General features: G+C 38.4%; 1 protein-coding gene across 1 annotated transcript in view; it reads right to left on the reverse strand.

Moving 5' to 3' along the window:
- The window catches only part of glb1 (galactosidase beta 1), an 86,260-nt gene that overhangs the window by 43,452 nt on the left and 24,422 nt on the right, over nucleotides 1-18,386 (reverse strand). Inside the window, exons 11-12 of the mRNA XM_033049273.1 lie at nucleotides 14,563-14,637; nucleotides 13,226-13,315 (exon numbers count right to left, since the gene is read on the reverse strand). Of these exons, the coding sequence (XP_032905164.1) occupies nucleotides 13,226-13,315; nucleotides 14,563-14,637 (165 nt within the window). The remainder of the gene's footprint in view (nucleotides 1-13,225; nucleotides 13,316-14,562; nucleotides 14,638-18,386) is intronic.

Genomic DNA, 18,386 nt, shown 5'->3' on the forward strand with positions numbered 1-18,386 from the left:
TCATACATTATTAAAATTTTCCATTATCAATTACTTCTGCTTCTAGTATTTTTATTTTTTATAGAAAGCGAGAAAAAGAGAGGGTAGAAAGTTACAAAATAAAAAAGAAAGCAAAAAAAAAACAAAAAAAAAAACAAGAAACAACACAACAGAAAAACAAGGGAGGTGGAATGGGTTACCTGTAATACATCAATGGAGATAGGTTCGTAGGTTATAAAGTATAGAGTATAGTTTTTCATCTGTTCCTGAGTTCAAGTTTCAGCTGGGTCCTCGTGCTGTGCCAATCTATCCCTTCAGATAGTTAATGAATGGAGCCCAAATTTTATGGAAAAGATCTTGTTTGTCCATTAAGACAAGTCTAATTCTTTCTAAGTATAGGGTCTCCGACATTTCCGTAATCCACATTTTAATTGTGGGGGTTGTAGGGCCTTTCCAAAATTGTAATATTAATTTTTTTTCGGTTATTATACTGTAATTGAGGAAGTTTCTTTGGTTTGTTGTGAGTGTTAAGCTTTGTTCTGATATTCCAAGTATTATTAATTTTGTGTCTGGGTCCAGTTTTGTATTAATAACTTCTGAAGTTATTTCAAAAATATCTGTCCAGAAATGTTTAAGTTTTATACAGTTTGTAAACGTATGTGTTAAATTAGCCTCTAAATGTAGACATTTATCACAAATAGGAGAGATTTGTGGGAAGATTCTATTTAGTTTTATTTTAGAGAAGTGTAGTCTATGTAAGACCTTGAATTGTATTAAAGTATGTCTGGCATTTAATGAACATTGATGTATTTGTTGTAAACTTTCGTCCCACATATCTTTCGTGATAGGATGACCTATTTCATTTTCCCATTTGTATCTATATGGTTCGGTCGGTGGTACCTCGTTATTTAGTAAGGTGTTATAAATATAAGCTATTAGTTTTTCAGTATTAGGATGCTTGTTCAGACATTCATCAAGAATTTCTGATTCCCTATTCCTGTAAACTTGTGTGTTAGATTTAACATAATCTCTAATTTGTAGATATCTGAAGAAATTATTTGAGTGCAGTCCATAATTCAGTTGTAACTCTTGAAATGAAAGAAAAGTACCTTTCCCATAAAGATGTCCTATATTTTTGATTCCATGATTTTTCCATTGTGTGAAACCTTTGTCCATAAAGGATGATTTGAATAAAGGATTATTTACAATGGGAAGGCAGAGTGGTATATTATTCAATTTTAAATCTTTTTTTATTTGTTTCCAAATTCGTATTCCACTATGTATTATGGGGTTTTCTTTATAGGTTTTTTTGTGCAGTTTTGTGGGGGCAAATATGATTGGTCCAATTTCAAAAGGTAGACAGTCTTCCTTTTCCATCATTAGCCAATCTGGTTGTTGGTCCATCTCTTCCAGCCAAAAATTCATGTTTTTAATATGGACTGCCCAAAAATAAAATAAGAAATTTGGCAAAGCCAGACCTCCATTTATCTTTGATTTACATAAATGTTTTTTACTTATTCTATGATTCTTATAATCCCAGACAAAACTTGTAACAATGGAGTCGACTTTTTTGAAAAATGTTTTTGGGATATATATCGGAATTAATTGAAGTAGGTACAGCAGTTGCGGTAAAAAAATCATTTTTATAGCATTAATTCTCCCAAGCATTGAAATGGGGAGTGTTTTCCAGTATTGAATATTCTTATGTAGTTTATTCAGTAAGGGTGGGAAATTTAGTTTAAATAAAGAGGTATATGTCTTAGTTACATAGATTCCTAAGTATTTAAATTTATCTTTAACTATTTTAAAAGGGGATTGTTGTATTGTATGTAAATTGAATTTTGTTATTGGCATGATTTCGCTTTTATTCCAATTGATTCTATATCCCGAAAACTGACCAAATTGAGTTATTAGATTTAATAGGTTTGGAATACTAGTTTCTAATTTTGTAATATATATTAGTATATCATCTGCATATAAGGAGATTTTATTCCTTGTGTCTCTAGTATTGTATCCAAATATTCCTGGATGGTTTCTAACGCTTTCTGCTAGGGGTTCGATTGCAAGAGCAAATAATAGTGGGGATAGTGAGCATCCTTGTCTACAGCCTCTAGAGAGATTAAATTTAGTTGATAACATTTTGTTTGTTAATATTCTAGCTGTTGGGTTAGAATATAACAATTTAACCCATGTACAGTACTTCTCTCCTAGTTGAAATTTTTCCATCACCGAAAATAAATATGGCCATTCTACCTGGTCAAATGCTTTTTCAGCATCTAACGAGATAATTGCTAGCTCTGCGTTAGGGATTCTATTGGAGTATATAATATTAAATAATCTTCTCAGATTTAAAAATGAATACCGTTTGGGGATAAACCCTGTTTGGTCAGGATGTATTAATTTACTGATCACTAAGCTCAATCTATTAGATAGAATCTTAGTTAATATTTTCTGATCAGTATTTAAGAGGGCTATAGCTCTGTATGAACCTGGGTCTTCAAGATCCTTGTCCGTTTTTGGTATAAGTATGATTGTTGATTCATTTAGAGTTTCTGGGAGTTTCTGTTGAGTATAAGCGTATTTGTACATTGTCTGTAGGCGTGGGGAAAGCAAATCATAATTTTTTAAATAAAATTCCAAATTTAGACCATCGGGTCCTGCCGCCTTTCCGTTTTTTAAGGACTTTATTGATTCTTCAATGTCTTTTATCGTAATTTCAGCCCCTAGCAATTCTCTCTCTTTCTGATCTAGACCCGCAAACTTACAATTCTGTAAAAATGTTTCCATTCCCGTTGATTGTTCTGTTATTTTAGATGAATACAATTTTTGGTAGTATTGTAGAAATCTACCATTAATATCTTTAGGCAGTGTTAATGTTTCTCCCTTATCTGTTCTAATTTTGTATATTGTTTTTTCCCCGTCCAATTTGCGAAGTTGACGCGCTAATAGTTTTTGTGGTTTGTCACCAAATTCAAAATTTAATTGTTTTGTATGTTGATAAAGTTTTATAACTTGGTCTGAATAAATCTTGTTTAATTTATATTTCAATACTGCAATTTTATTGTGTTTTATCGTGGATGGTGCTGCTGCATTTTCTGTGTCTAATTGCTTTATTTCCATTTCCAGTTTCTGTTGTTTGGCCCAATTCTCTTTATTAAAAAATGATTGGGAAGAAATTAATGCTCCTCGTACAAATGCTTTAAATGTCTCCCAAAGAAGGGAGGCAGAGATTTCAGGGCTATCGTTAGCCTCAAAAAACATTTTAATCTGTTTTACTAGATATTCATTACATGACTTATCTTTTAAGATTTGGGGATTAAATCTCCATTGTGACTGTGTCTCTGCCATTCCGTTTACTTTGATCATAAATGTTAATGGGGCGTGGTCTGAGATTATGATGTTATGATATTGTGAGTTATAGGTGAATGGGATAAGTTTTGAATCTACTAAAAAATAGTCTATCCTTGAGTAAGTTTTATGTACTGGTGAGTAAAATGAATATTCTCGGCCCGATGGATTTTCAATTCTCCAAACGTCCTTAATATTTGTGGTATTAATGTATGAATTTAAAAATTCACTTGATCGAGATTTTAGTTTTCTTTGAGTTGATGATCTATCCAAACAGGCATCCAATGTACAATTTAAATCTCCACCGATTATTAAGTTTTGTTGTGTACCTTCCGGGATATTGTTAAGAATTCTCTTAAAAAACAGAAGGCTATCAAAATTTGGTCCATACACATTGAGGAGAGTCACCTTTTTTAAGTATAACTCCCCTATTATTATAATATATCTGCCTTCAATGTCTTCTATCGTTGATATATGTTTAAAGGGTATACCTTTACGAATTAGTATTGCAACACCTCTTGATTTATGTGAGAATGAAGAATGGTACGCTTTAGCAATCCATTTTGCTTTCAGTCTATGTTGTGCTTCCTTTTTAAGATGTGTCTCCTGGAGAAATATTATATCTGTTTTCAATGATTTTAAATGTGCTAACACTTTGCCTCTCTTGATAGGTTCATTAATTCCCTTAACATTCCAACTACAGAATTTAATTCCCTCACCCCCAATTTTTATATTCATGTCTTGCATCTTGTGATTAAGTGGTAGAGCAGATGATTCAGCACACTCCACCCTACCTTATACTTGAACTTCAGGTAGATGAATTTTAGGTCACGTCTGTTTTCCATCCGAACGTATCTCCTTAAATAAAATATGCAATTCCATTCCAAATACAAAATATAATGTGATATAAGATTAAAAAAAAAGGTGATAGCTAATAGGGTTAGTAAAGTGTGGAAGGTAAAAAAGAAAAGCAACTACAACTACAATTAGTGCAGTTAGTGATAGCCACCCTAATGTGGCTAAGCATCTATGGACTTCCGTAGCTTTTGGTTTATAAAAATACTAGCTCCGTGCTTTCCTTGAAAGGAAAGTTTCCAATTCGATGCATACAATTTGTGGGGGGGAAAGAAATATTGATTATATTCCATTAATGGTATAATTAGTAGTCTCAAATTGAAATATTAGTTTTGTATAATATAAACATTTATCTAAGAATAATCAAAAACGAAAACATCAGAGAGAGGGCCATCAAACATTTCTCATTATAAAATACCTGAATCATACTTTACTTGTATTTCATACTTTTAATTAATTCTTAAATAATCTAAATAATCTTGTTATCATTAGTTAGTGTTAGTTAATATTCTTGATTATTAATAGTTGTTAGAGGTTAGAGGTTAGTACTAGAATGTTAGTATTATATATCCGTTGCAGGAAATATACCCAGTTCTTATTGCGAATTTTAGGCAACTCTTAAATATAATAGTTTAAAGTTTAGAGTTCCATATCTTCTCTGCGAGATAGCAGTGTCCGAGTAGGTGTTAAGAGTTGAATATTTTTCAATCTTTGATCTTGTCTTCGACTTTCTTGGCAAATTCAAATGCTTCCGTGTGCTTGTTGAAGAAGTATTCCTTCTTCTCGTAACTGATTCTCAGTGTTGCGGGGTATAACAGTCCATATCTCAGATTCTTTATGTTCTTCAGTATTCTTCTTGTTTCTGTGAACAACGCTCTTTTCTTAGCAACTTCCACGGGGTAATCTCTGAATACGCTAATCTTGTCTCCTTCATATACAAGATTTCTGCTTTTGCCAATTTTCCTCATCATGTCATCCAATACATGGTCATATTGGACCTTTACTATCATTATTCTTGGTCGGTCGCCCACCTTTGGGCGACCCACTCTGTGCGCTCGGGCAAGTAATGGCGCCTGATCCAGGTTCAAAATTGTTTTCAGTACTTCTGCAGCAAATTCACGGGGGTCACGAGTCCCTTCTCTGCCTTCCTGGATGCCCACGATTCTTAAGTTCTGACGCCTCTGTCGTCCCTCCAAGTCTGTACATTTTTCAGTTATTTGATACAATAACTTTGATAGGCGTTGGTTCTCAGTGATGAGTTGTTTTGTAGTTGCGGTGCTTGTCTCAGCAAGTTCCTCAAGTTCTTTTACAATCTTGTAGTGTTGGTCTAATGTCAGGAGAATAGGTTCAAGTTTAGACTCAAATCTGGATTCCATCTTATTCAGTTTTCCATTTACTTCTTCAGCGTTTTGAGTCATATTTCTTTCAATTTCTAATTTCCAGTCCTCAAGGACTTCGTGTACAATCTCTGTGACCTCTTCTTTAATTTGTTCTTGCATTTCTTTTTTTAAAGATGTTAGCTCCTTTTTAACCTCTTGAAAGTTCTGTCTGAGATTTTTAAGTTCCTCCTTAAGGAATGTTTTTAATTCTTCTTTTAATTCTTGCATCTCAGTCTTATACTTCTTCTTTGAGATGTCTTCTCGGGATGTTGTTAAACCTGAGGCCAAGGCTCCAGTTGGGCCTACCTCTTTAGACTTGCCGTTTTTTGCCTTGTGGGGGGGAGTATGTTGAGTCGACATACTGCCGGTGTCGCGCGCCTGATGACGTCACGGGCTTAGTACAAAACAATCGGTCCCGGTTTCTGCAGGTAGGATCTGTCTTTTCCTCCTGTTTTTTCGGTTTTTTCACGGAGCTAGTTGGCGCGAGTCTCTCCTACTCCATAGCGCCACCGGAAGTCAGAAGTGGCTCTTGTTGCTTAGCCTTACTGATGCATTTCGAGAACAGAGCCACAGAATAAATTGATATATCAAGGGAAAAAATAAACTTTAAACATTTAAGATTAAAATTCCCTTAATCTATAAAGAAGATCAGATTGAGAAATACAAGATGGGTTAAAGCTGCACTCGGAGGATCTATTTAGTGAATGTTTATTTATTTAGAAAATGATTGGGTGGCGGTTCTGAACACTAAAAATAGTTGTGTTAATATTTGAAATAAAACTAAGTACAAAGTGTGATAGCAAGCTTGGTACATCCAGAGCTCAGCTACAAATTATGGCGTGATTAAGTGCAGAATATTCAAAGTATTCATAGGACAGTATAGGAAGAGCACTGTCAGTTTCAAGTTGTGAGGCTAAACAAGATTGGAGATGAGAATGGTTAAGATACAAAGGGATCTGAAAATAAAGAATAGAATATTTTCTATGTTTCTATGAAACTAACCAACAGAGCGGCACATTAGCGTAAGGACAGCACAGTAGCACGGCTGGTAGAGCTGCTGCCTGGGAAGGGTTGGGGGAGGAAGAATTAGCTACATTTTGAATTGAGACTTTGTAGCAGTTTGTTATTTGCTCACTTTCCGCAGGTGCTGTCTGACTAGCTCGGTGTTTCAGCACGTTCTGTGTTTATTTTTGATTTTCCAGTATCTGTAGTTTTGTTTAAAATGTTCACTTTAAAGGACTAAGGCAGAATTGCAGAAGGATTTAGGTAGGAAATTCCAGTTTTGGATCTACTCAACTAAGGGCATGGTCAAAATCTGAAGAAAATTTCTGATCAATCAACACCAATCAGGCTTTGTGGGCCGAAGGGCCTGTTCCTGTCCTGTGCTCTTCTATATCTGGAGAAGAAGCAAGGTCTTAATGCTGTGGCTGCTGATGAAAACAAAAGATTAAAATGCCATATATGGATGGGTAATATTTGTGCAGTAGCGTTGTGTACTGTTGTTCACGGCAGCTGGATATTATTTGTGTGTGGGGCGGATGTTTATGCCAAGGTGTGATGTTTCTGTGGCGGGAACAATGTCTATATAGAGGAAGTTCTGGTTGTGGGGCATGGTAGGAGGTGATGTGTGTACAGTAGCCATTCCTTATTTGAAGTTATGATTTTAACAAATATCAGTGTTCAGTATGTCATGGCTCTACTCATAGCTAAAATCTGCTAATACTACACAGTCTATCGAGTCTGTGTGGTTGGGTGCGGTCACTTCTGTATTTGCATATTTTTATCTTATTGAGTCGTGCTTTGATCAGAAGTGATTTAAACAGTACGAATGTTCCGTGAATTTATGATCTCATAAATTTCTTACACGTTGAAATAGTTTTTGGAATCTTGACCCACTATAGCAAATCAATATTTATAAGTTGTATGAAAAGATGCTTTTTTTTCCCTCTGTACTTCATGACGGAGGAAATTTAGTAGTAAATATTTAAGGTCAAAGCTTTAAATCCAAGCATAGGCATTGTTTTTATAAAGGTACTGGCTGCCGATAGTGAAGCACTAAGAGATTTTAGGTGCAAGTCTAAAGCCTAAATTTTTAATTTGGAGTATCTGACCTTAATATAATTAGGTGTACAGCAAGAAGTGGTTCTTGTTGCTTAGCTTTCTCATGTGTTCAATTTTATCTGAGAAATTAAAAGGTGTCTAAAGAAACAACATGTTGAATTTGTTTATAAGCACCTACTCTTTATCTCTGTGATTATCTTTCTTTCGGGGTCAAGGAAAGAGCATTCACGTCGCGGCCCTGTTTCCACCAATCTTTCCACCACCACACACACAAAAAGCGACAAGACACCATTGAATGCAGATGCCGCGAAGTGTGTTCAGCTCTGGCTGAACAACTTCTAATCTTGTGAGTGGACTCAATAAGATCTTTCTTTCTATCATGTCTTGTTTTACTGATATAATAAATACTGTTGAGATGGTGCCAGAAGAACAAAGATACCACTATCGTACACTATAATTCTAGATAATGTTGTGAATTATGGGAGAATCTTGTGGGAGGAGCAGAGAGGGGAGGAGGGAAGTGGAAAGGATGGCAGGGAAAACTGAACTTGGCACAGCAGGGTGCTGAGAAATTTGATTTTTCATTTTGGGAAATTTGCGATGATTTTGTTCAACACTCTGATTTTTGATTTAACAAAAAAAAAGTGGTTTGGAAATGACAAAGGATGACTAATTCACTACGGTATCAACATAATCCCTTGAACTTCTAAGCAGAGCCACAATGGATTCATTCGTTTTGAGAAAGAAACAATATCATTTTGAAACCAGACGGTGCACAATTAATGTTACATTTGAGAGAATCTGAGAAATTATCTGCAGACTTCAAATGAAGCACTGTGACAATTTGAGCTTGTGACTTTCCCTTCAACAACCTAATGCGCTCCTTCCCAATTTCTGGGAACAGCCAGGAAGTGGGCTGCAAAGGATTGAAACTGTGCCGTGAGGGGGCCAAAAGCTTTAAAAATAAATCATGGAAAATGTCAGCGATAGTTGTTGAAACGATTGGCACACAACCTTGCAGCTGTGCAAGTTTCAGCCCACAAGGTGCAGGCAAGTAGACTGGTATTCAATGTCATCACAATATACATTATGTGTTTTTCATTTTGTGTTTTAATTTTGTTTAGAATTATTGCAATTCATTTTTAATTAATGTTATAATTTTTTGATTAATAAACAAAAATAAAAAATTTTGAAAACACAAATAATTTTGACAGATTTATCAATTGAATAAAAAATGTAGGAAGCCATTGACCGAGGGCATAATATATTCATGTCTGTTTGATATTTTGTTTATATTCCACTAAGAGCTGGAAAGCGTGCAGAAGAGATTTGCTAGGATGTTGCCAGACTTCAAGGATCTGAGCTATAGGGAGAGGTTGAGCAGGCTGGGACTTTATTACTTGGACGAGGGAGATCTTATTGAAGTGTATAAGATCATAAGGGGAATAGGCAGGGTGATTACACAGAGTATTTTACACAGCGTAGAAACAGAGGACATAGTTTTAAAGTGAGAGAGAAAATATTTAATAGGAACCTGAGAAGCAACATTTTCACTCACAGGGTGGTGGGCTGCCAGAAAAGGGAATTGAGGGAGGTAAATTAACAACATTTAAAAGACACTTGGACGAGTACATGAATATGAAAGGTTCAGTCAGGTAGGGATTAAATGTGGGCAAATGGGACTAGCTTAGATGGAGCATCGTGGTCGGCATGGACGAGTTGGGCTGAAGGGCCTGTTTCTGAGATATATGACTCTATGGTTCTAAGGGACTGGAGTTGAAATTTGCTGGATACCGCCAAAATGTAGCGACTCTCTGCGTGCTTCCCAGAAGAGGATCTGCATACATTTGTTTCACACATTTACTTGTGTATGATTATAGTCTGTTTAGTATGATTTGACTAGATAGCACGGAAATTAAACTTTTCACTGTATCTTGGTAGACGTGACAGTACAAAACTAAACTGAACTAAAATAATCAACCAGTGATTAGTTATTCAAAAAGGCAGTCAGCGGTTTACAACATGTAAAGGAATATAGTTTTAACTGGTTAAATAATACTGAATGGAGATAAAACTGTTAGTCCAATCATTTTTATATCTGAGATTTTGAAATGAAATAAATGAATTACTATATAATCATATGATATAAATATAACATCTTACAGAACATAGAACAGTACAGCACAGTAACGGGGCATTCTGCCCACAATGTTAGTGCCGAGCAGGATGCCAACCTAGAAACAAAATGCAGGAATAACTTCACAGGTCAGGCAGCATCTCTGGAGAAAAGGAATAGGTAACGTTTCGGGTCAGAAGAAGGGTTCTGACTCGAAATATCACCTATTCCTTTTCTCAAAAGACGCTGCGTGACCCTGCAGAGTTGTTCCAGCGTTTTGTGTCTATCTTTGGTATAAATCAGCATCCACAGTTCCTTCCTACATATGATGGGATTAACGGGTCCCTTTCAGAATGGCAGGCAGTGACTAGTGGGGTACCACAAGGCTCGGTGCTGGGACCACAGCTATTTACATTATATAAATTATTTAGATGAAGGGATTACAAGTAACATTAGCAAATTTGCAGATGACACAAGGCTGGGTGGCAGTGTGAACTGTGAGTAGGATGCTATGAAAATGCAGGGTGACTTGGACAGGTTGGGTGAGTGGGCAGATGCATGGCAGATGCAGTTTAATGTGGATAAATGTGACATTATCCACTTTGGTAGCAAAAACAGGAAGGCAGATTATTATCTAAATGGTGTCAAGTTGGGAAAAGGGGAAGAACAATAGGATCTGGGGGTCCTTGCTCATCAGTCAATGAAAATAAGCATGCAGGTACAGCAGGCAGTGAAGAAAGTGAATGGCATGTTGGCCTTCATAACAAGAGGAGTATAGGAGCTAAGAGGTCCTTCTGCAGTTGTACAGGGTCCTCGTGAGACCACACCTGGAGTATTGTGTGCAGTTTTGGTCTCCAAATTTGAGGAAGGACATTCTTGCAATTGAGGGAGTGCAGAGTAGGTTCACAAGGTTAATTCCCGGGATGGCAGGACAGTCATATGCTGAGAGAATGAAGCGGCTGGGCTTGTACACTCTGAAATTTAGAAGGATGAGAGGATATGTTATCGAAACATATAAGATTATTAAGGAGGGAAATGCTTCTGAAGAAGGGTTTCGGCCCGAAACGTTGCCTATTTCCTTCGCTCCATAGATGCTGCTGCACCCGCTGAGTTTCTCCAGCATTTTTGTGTACCTAAGATTATTAAGGGTTTGGACATGCTAGAGGCAGGAAACATGTTCATGATGTTGGGGGAGTCCAGAACCAGGGGCCACAGTTTAAGAATAAGGGATTAGCCATTTAGAACGGAGATGAGAAAACACTTTTTTACACAGAGAGTTGTGAGTCTGTGGAATTCTCTGCCTCAGAGGACGGTGGAGACCGGTTCTCTGGATACTTTCAAGAGAGAGCTAGATAGGGCTCTTGAGGATAGCGGTCAGGGGATATGGGGAGAAGGCAGGAACGGGGTATTGATTGTAGATGATCAGCCATGATCACATTGAATGACGGTGCTGACTCAAAGGGCCTACTCCTGCACCTATTGTCTATTGATGCCGTTCACCTGATTTAATCTGCCAGTAGATGACCCATATCCCTCTATTCCCTGCACCTCCATTGCCCATCTAACAGCTTCTTAAATGTCACTATTGTATCTGTTTCCACCACCACCCCCGGCAATGCATTCCAGGCCCACACTACTCTCCTTGCAAAAAACCTTCCCTGCATATCTCAATTAAACTCACACTGTATAGCTATGCCCTCTAGTGTTAAGACATTACCTGTCATCTACCCTATCTTAGCCTCTCATTATTTTATATACTTCTATCAAGTCTCACCGTAACCTTCAAACAATCCAAGTCTATCCACCATCTCCGTGTGGCTGAAACCCTCTAATCCAGGCAGCATTCTGGTAAATCTCCACTGCACCCTCTCCAATGTCTCCACATCTCTCTTGTAATGGGGTGACCAGAACTGCATGCAATACTCCAAATGTGGCCTAATCAAAGTCCTACAGAGCTGCATCATGACTTCCTGACTCTTATTGAAGCAAATATGAAGGAGATGGCAGTTAGAAGAATGGAATTTAGTCCTTACAGCAGACCATGTATGTGAGGCAGTATAGTCAATATCTTTACTTGACTCATTGGGTAACACTTGAAAGGTTGCAAACCACTGCAAAATTCCCCAGTTTTGTAGCTTAATTGTGGCTTGTGGCCTGTGGCCTCTGGCCTAATGTGTAGGAGGTAGATGCAAAAGTGTGAACGGGTGATCTATGGTCTGCGTATACTTAATGGGCCGAAGGGACTGTTTCCATGCTGTATGTCTAAACTAAAACTATTAATAAATAATAATTACATTTTAAAAGCACATATTTTAGACTTGAAATGGGAAAGTCAACATTTAAAATGCTCAAATAATTGAAATTATTGCTAAAAATGTTATAAAAACTTGCAGCTTAATATTTCTCACAACAGCAGTCCTCATACAAACAAATCGGTATTGTGGCAGTTCTAATGTGGCACAAGGTCGAGAAGCAGACTAGGTTGAAAATACAAGGAATTCACGAATGCTTCTTGCCCATTACTGGACCCCATTCAAAGTACATTCACAGGGGAGTCCCAAGCTACGAACACCAACACAAAACAATTCCAGCACTTCTTCACAAGATGCCAGAAAAGATTGCTCCATTAATTTTTTACTGCTACCATGTTGGTTGGAAGATCTCCAAGGTGTGAGTTAAATTTGAGGAAATATTTGATTTTTTTCCCCCCTATATTTTTGATAATTAAAACAATATTGGTGTAGCATGATTGTGCTGCAATGAAGCAATAGAGAAAGGTTCATGTGCCCCATCTGTAGAAAGATGACCACAGTGATATTAAAAGAAGCAATCAACCGAATGCCTCAGATTCAATAAAGATACAGCCTCCCCCTCCAACTCCAACTCCCCATCAGAAACACAAAGTCTTCCTTCTGCTACATTTAAAATAAATACTAGTTATTTTATATCCAGAGAATAAAAGGGTGTGAAAATCAATTTAAACTCAATCACATATCAATGTGACCTTACAATAACTGTAAATCTCACCTGTCTCCCGTATCTTGTATTTTGGCATTAGGGAATATGGCTAACAGGATCCAGGCAATCAGTAAGAGACGTGCTTGCTGTAACTATTCATTATTGAATGCACAATGTCCTTATAAATCAAGTTTCCAACAATCTTTCCACCATCACACACAAGAAGCACCAAGACAGACACAATTGTATGCAGATGCCAAGAAGTGTTTCAGCTCTGGCTGAACAACTATTGTGTGTGTGGACTCGATAAGAAGAAGCAAAAATAATTAAAAGATGGCCTATTCCAAAATGTATGTGATCAATGGGCTGAGGAAAATGTACGCCTTCAATGAACACATAATAATCAAATAGGATCTTATGTGGCCTTAGATTAAGAGCCTGTATGTTTAATCTGAACAATCATATTTAATGCAGCAACGACTCACATTTAATGCAACATGTCTGAATGCAAAAACTTGACAGATCTCACCTGGTCCATTTCAACAAAGGTCAATGGATATTCTGATGTGACAGGTGCAGAAAATGAAAGGTAGCTGACCAATTCCACAACACTCTGTAACTGAATAATGGAATTATTGATCACAAGTTTGAACGTCAAAATAGATCTAAATATTATTTTCACAAAATATGAAAATTAATTTCTGAACAAATATTTGATGTTGTTCAAGATTAACTACATCTTTAAAATTGGCAAACTTAATATCTGATAACGAATCTTCCTTTTGACCTATCGACTTTATCAGGCACTTATGTGAAGGAAAATAATGATTGGCCAATTTTGCCAATTAGGCAAAAAACCTACGCACTCAGCCAATATTACTGCACCAAAGTCCAAATCCATTGTGTTAGCAGAATAACGGTAGTTCCCATGAGAAATGTGGGGATTTTTTTTTTAAAGTCTCACCCATGTTGACCAGCTGCTTGCTAAGCTAAAGAGGAACTAAGCAGGTTCTCAGCAAATTCCTAGGCCCTGCGTTTATGGAGCACAGCTGTTTGCCCTACACTCACATTCATGGAATCTGTTGAAATATAATCTGTTTTATCATCAGCAATGCAGTTGCCAGGAACCTGCAGACATCCCTGCATCATGTTATGCCATGGCAAGTAATGGCTGGATATGATTTCCTATTTTGAAGACTAAAGGGCCTGTCCCACGAGCATGCGACTCCATGCTGCAAGCGCGACCTAAAAGGGCCTGTCCCACGAGCATGCGACTGCATGCGGCAAGCGCGACCAAACCAGAAGCGGGGGCCGCGCGGAGGTCGAGTGAGTGACATGAAGTTCGAGCGAAGTCCGCGGGAAGTTCGTGCGCGATGTACGGTGTCAAGGCGGTGCGTACGGCGTCGAGGCGGCTGCGGGCCAGAAGGCAGTTGCCGCGCGGAATTTTTGAACACGGTCAGTTTTTCGGAGCCCCGCGCGATGTCGGGACCAGCTCCGCACAACTCCATACGGCTCCGGCGATCGAAGTCGGACCGGCCCCGCGAGGCCGTTCGGCTCAAGCGACCACGTTAGGTCGCGCTTGCCGCATGGAGTTGCATACTCGTGGGACAGGCCCTTAAGAGGGGCATTGATCTAACACTGCATAATCACAATATTGTACTGAAACATTAGCCCAAATAGTGGGTTCAGATCCATGCTCAATTTTTCCAATGTTTTCTCATGACCACCCAAGGATGCTCGTCTATATAATATATGAATTAAACTATTCCAAATATTTTTCAATTAATTTATTTTTAAATATTATCAATGTTGCAATGTAGTATGGCAGGGAGTTTAACCGCGCACAGCTTTAGAGTAGCATATTACCTTTTTAACTCCAATGGTCCCATATGCAAATTTTGGAGTTGCTGGAAGAACTGGACCGATGGGTAACTTTTTAAACTAAAGAAAGAGAAAAAACATAATTACACTGTTTTTAATCTCCTCAGTAAGTGAGTTACAAGTATATTTATTGTCACCTTCATCCTATTGAGACAGGTATTTATAGGTCAAAACTATGTTGAGGACAGGGACAAGTTTTAAAGTGAGACTATCTATACTCATGCTTCAATTTTCAGATATCAGAGCAGTGACCAACTGAGAACACCAGAGCAATTCTGCATTATTGAGTACATTTGGGCCAGACACTAGTGCAAGTAGCTGAAGTATAATTAGCCGATCCTTATGAACCCTCAATCAGTCTAATTTTGAATAAATCTGATGTTCGAGTTAAAACCAGAAAATTGTTATGACTGCTTTTCGCAATGCATTCTCAAGAGGTCTGTCCTCTGCCGGTCAGCATGGTTTTATGAAGAGGAGATTTTGCCTGACAAATTTCTACACATTTGTTAGGCAAGAGTTATTTGAAGAGGTAACAGCAGGTTAGACAAAGGAGAGTCAGTGGATGTTGTTAACCTGGATTTACGGAAGGCCTTTGATGAGGTGCTGCATGTGAGGCTACTAAAGAAGATGAGACCCTATGGTACCAGGGGGAATATACTAGCATGGATAGAAGGCTGGCTGAATAGCAGAAGGCAAAGAGTGGGTGTAAAGGGAGCTTTTTCTGCCAGTGACTAGTGGTGTTCCGCAGGGATCAGTGCTGGGGCCGTTATTTTTTACATTGTATATCAATGATTTGGATGAGGGAATTGACGGCTTTCTGGCCAAGTTTGCGGATGATTTAAGGATAGGTGGAAGGACAGGTGGTATAGAGACACTGCAGAAGGACTTGGACAGGCTGGGAGAGTGGACAAAGAAGTGGGAGAAGGAATACAGAATAGCAAAGTGTGCAATCATCATTTTGGTTGTAAGAAAAAAAGTGTAGACTGTTTTCTAATTGGGGAGAGGATTCAAAAATTGGAGCTTCAAAGGGACTTGGGAATGTTGGTGCAGGATTTCAAAAGGTTAATTTGCAAGTTGAATTACTGTCAGGAAGGTAAATGCAACATTTGTATTTATTTCAAGAGGACTAGAAAAGAAAAACAGGGATGTAATGCTGAGGCTTCATAAGTCACTGATCAGACCGCATTTGGAATATTGTGAGCAGTTGTAGGCCCCGTATCCTGAGGCATTGGAGAGGATCCAGAGGAGGTTTACGAGAATGATCCCAGGGATGACTGGGTTAAGATATGATGAGATTTGATGGCACAGGGTCTGTAGTCGCTGGAGTTTAGAAGGATGACGGGAGACCTTATTGAAACTCACCAAATAGTGAAAGGCCTGGATAGAGTGGATGTGGAAGAGTCTAGGATCAGAGGGCATAGCCCCAGAATAAAAGGGCATACCTTTAGAAAGGAGATGAGGAGGAATTTCTTTCATCAGAGCGTGGTAAATCTGTGGAATTCATTGCCAGACGGCTGTGGACGCCATGTCATTAAGTATTTTTAAAGTGAAGATTGGCAGATACTTGATTGGTAAGTGTATCAAAGGTTATGGGGAGAAGGCTGGAGAATGGGTTGAGAGGGAAAAATAGATCAGCCATGATTGAATGATTGACTCAATGGATACTCCAAATGCAGCCTCACCAACGTCTAATATAATGTCCCAACTTATACTCTATACCCTGGTACTTGAAGGCACTGGGTGTGACTTGCAGTGAAGTTAATTAACCTACCAGCACTTCTCTATGACATTGGAGAAAAGTGGAGCACTGGAAAACAACCCTTGTGATCATGGAGTGAACAATATAACTATATAACCATATAACAATTACAGCACGGAAACAGGCCATCTCGGCCCTACAAGTCCGTGCCGAACACTTATTTTCCCCTTATATATACTCTTCTCAGACAGCATCTGAGATCAGGGTACAACGTAGTCCATGGAACTACGAGACAAAATTGGCAAGGTTGGAAATGTGTTGTTTAAAGAACAATTTAGCCAAATGATGGTTGACATTGTCCGAACAGAGGAGGTTTTAGAAATATTTAAAGCAAAATCCATTGATAACAACCCTAGATATGACCTATTAGCAGAAAGGAATGAGATGAAGATGATAAGCATGTATATTTAGAGAGATTTGAGGAATTATTTTCCATCTAGAAACCCTGACCATGTTGAAGAGGTTCCTGGATGAGCACTTGATGTGCTAATGTCCTACACTGTTTTGGATAAAGAACTGAATTAGTATGAATGGATCTTTATCAGATATCAGGAGCATGGTATCCTTCTGTTCAATAAATATCTGATTTCATGATAATCATATAAAATTTCAGATTTCTTCAAGATAGTAAGTGCTGTGGGATATTTGAGTACCACACTTACACTTTCTAAAATAGTCAAAATTGGCATCAGAAGTTTGTTTATATTTTTATAATTAAAAGTCTCATCTTGACCACTTCCTGTTTGCACTGTGCTTTGATTTTAGGAAAAAACGCTACCACATACGGCTGTGATCTTTGGCCATCTTACTCAGAGTCCTCCTCCGCTGCGCAGGCCCTGAGGATTTTTCCCATCGATTAAAAATAAAAGACTTATTAGTGTTTAAAAAATCTTGAGATTCTCTCACCTGTCAATCACTGTCATGAAGGGCACGCCCCTTCCGGTGGGAGAGGGGAGGGACTATAGAACTCAGAAATGTGGGCGTGGCTCAGTCTGTCTTCAAGATGGCAAGGGAGAGGTCACGACTCTCTGTCTGTGCTGGGAAACTACAGAACACAGAGTATGCAATGTACTTGAATAAATGATTTGTTAGGCCTTATTAAAATTGAAATGAGTTGTTTGGTCTACCCTGTGCTTGAAACTGCACTGGCAATGGAAATGAAGTGAAAATGCAATGAGCTGTTTGGCTTGAGCTTGCCCTGTGCTTGAAAATGCAATGGAAATGAAGTGAAAATGCAATCAGCTGTTTGGCTTGAGCCTGCCATTTGCTTGAAACTGCAATGGCAATGGAAATGTAGTGAAAATGTAATGAGCTGTTAGTCTTGAGCCTGCCCTGTGCTTGAAAGTGCAATGGCAATGGAAATGAAGTGAAAATGCAATGAGCTGTTTGGCTTGAGCCTGCCCTGTGCTTGAAAATGAAATGGCAATGGAAGTGAAATGAAAATGCAATGAGCTAATCGGCCTGCCCTGTGCTTGAAACTGCAATGCAATTGGAAATGAAATGAAATGAGTTCTTTGGCCTGCCTGAAACCACTAATTTCGGCCCACAAGGCCCCTATTTAAGCCGAGAAACCAGTCCCTTTCGCCCAAAATGCCCGTATTAGCCCAGGAGGAGCATTTTGGCCCAATAGGGCCCTGCCATTCCAGGAAAAGTCCAGAAAAAGTGCCTTTCACTGAGTTTTCACCCAGATTTTTTTTAAATAGCCCCTTCGGCCCATCAGGCCTGTACTAGACCAGGAGTCCCTTCAGACCATCAGTAAGTATTCCCTCTGCAAGTATTAAACCTCACCCTAGTATTTTTCTCCCTCCCTTCATTTGCTCCCTGTGAGATCCAGGCCAGGATAGTCTTTCCTCCTTCATTGCTGTGATCTGCAGAAAAAGCTGAACATTTTCTAAAATTTATTCTCAACCCTCTCCCCTTCTCTCTCACACAGAGTCTCTCACCTGTTTTAGGCAGAATTTCTAGCAGTTTCTGAGCTGCCAGCCCACCAGGCCTGAGTGACTGAGTTGCCAGCCCACAAATCCATTCTGCCCACAATGTCCATACTAGC

Source organism: Amblyraja radiata, chromosome 2, assembly GCF_010909765.2.
Source record: "Amblyraja radiata isolate CabotCenter1 chromosome 2, sAmbRad1.1.pri, whole genome shotgun sequence".
In the NCBI taxonomy this organism is placed as follows: Eukaryota; Metazoa; Chordata; class Chondrichthyes; order Rajiformes; family Rajidae; genus Amblyraja; species Amblyraja radiata.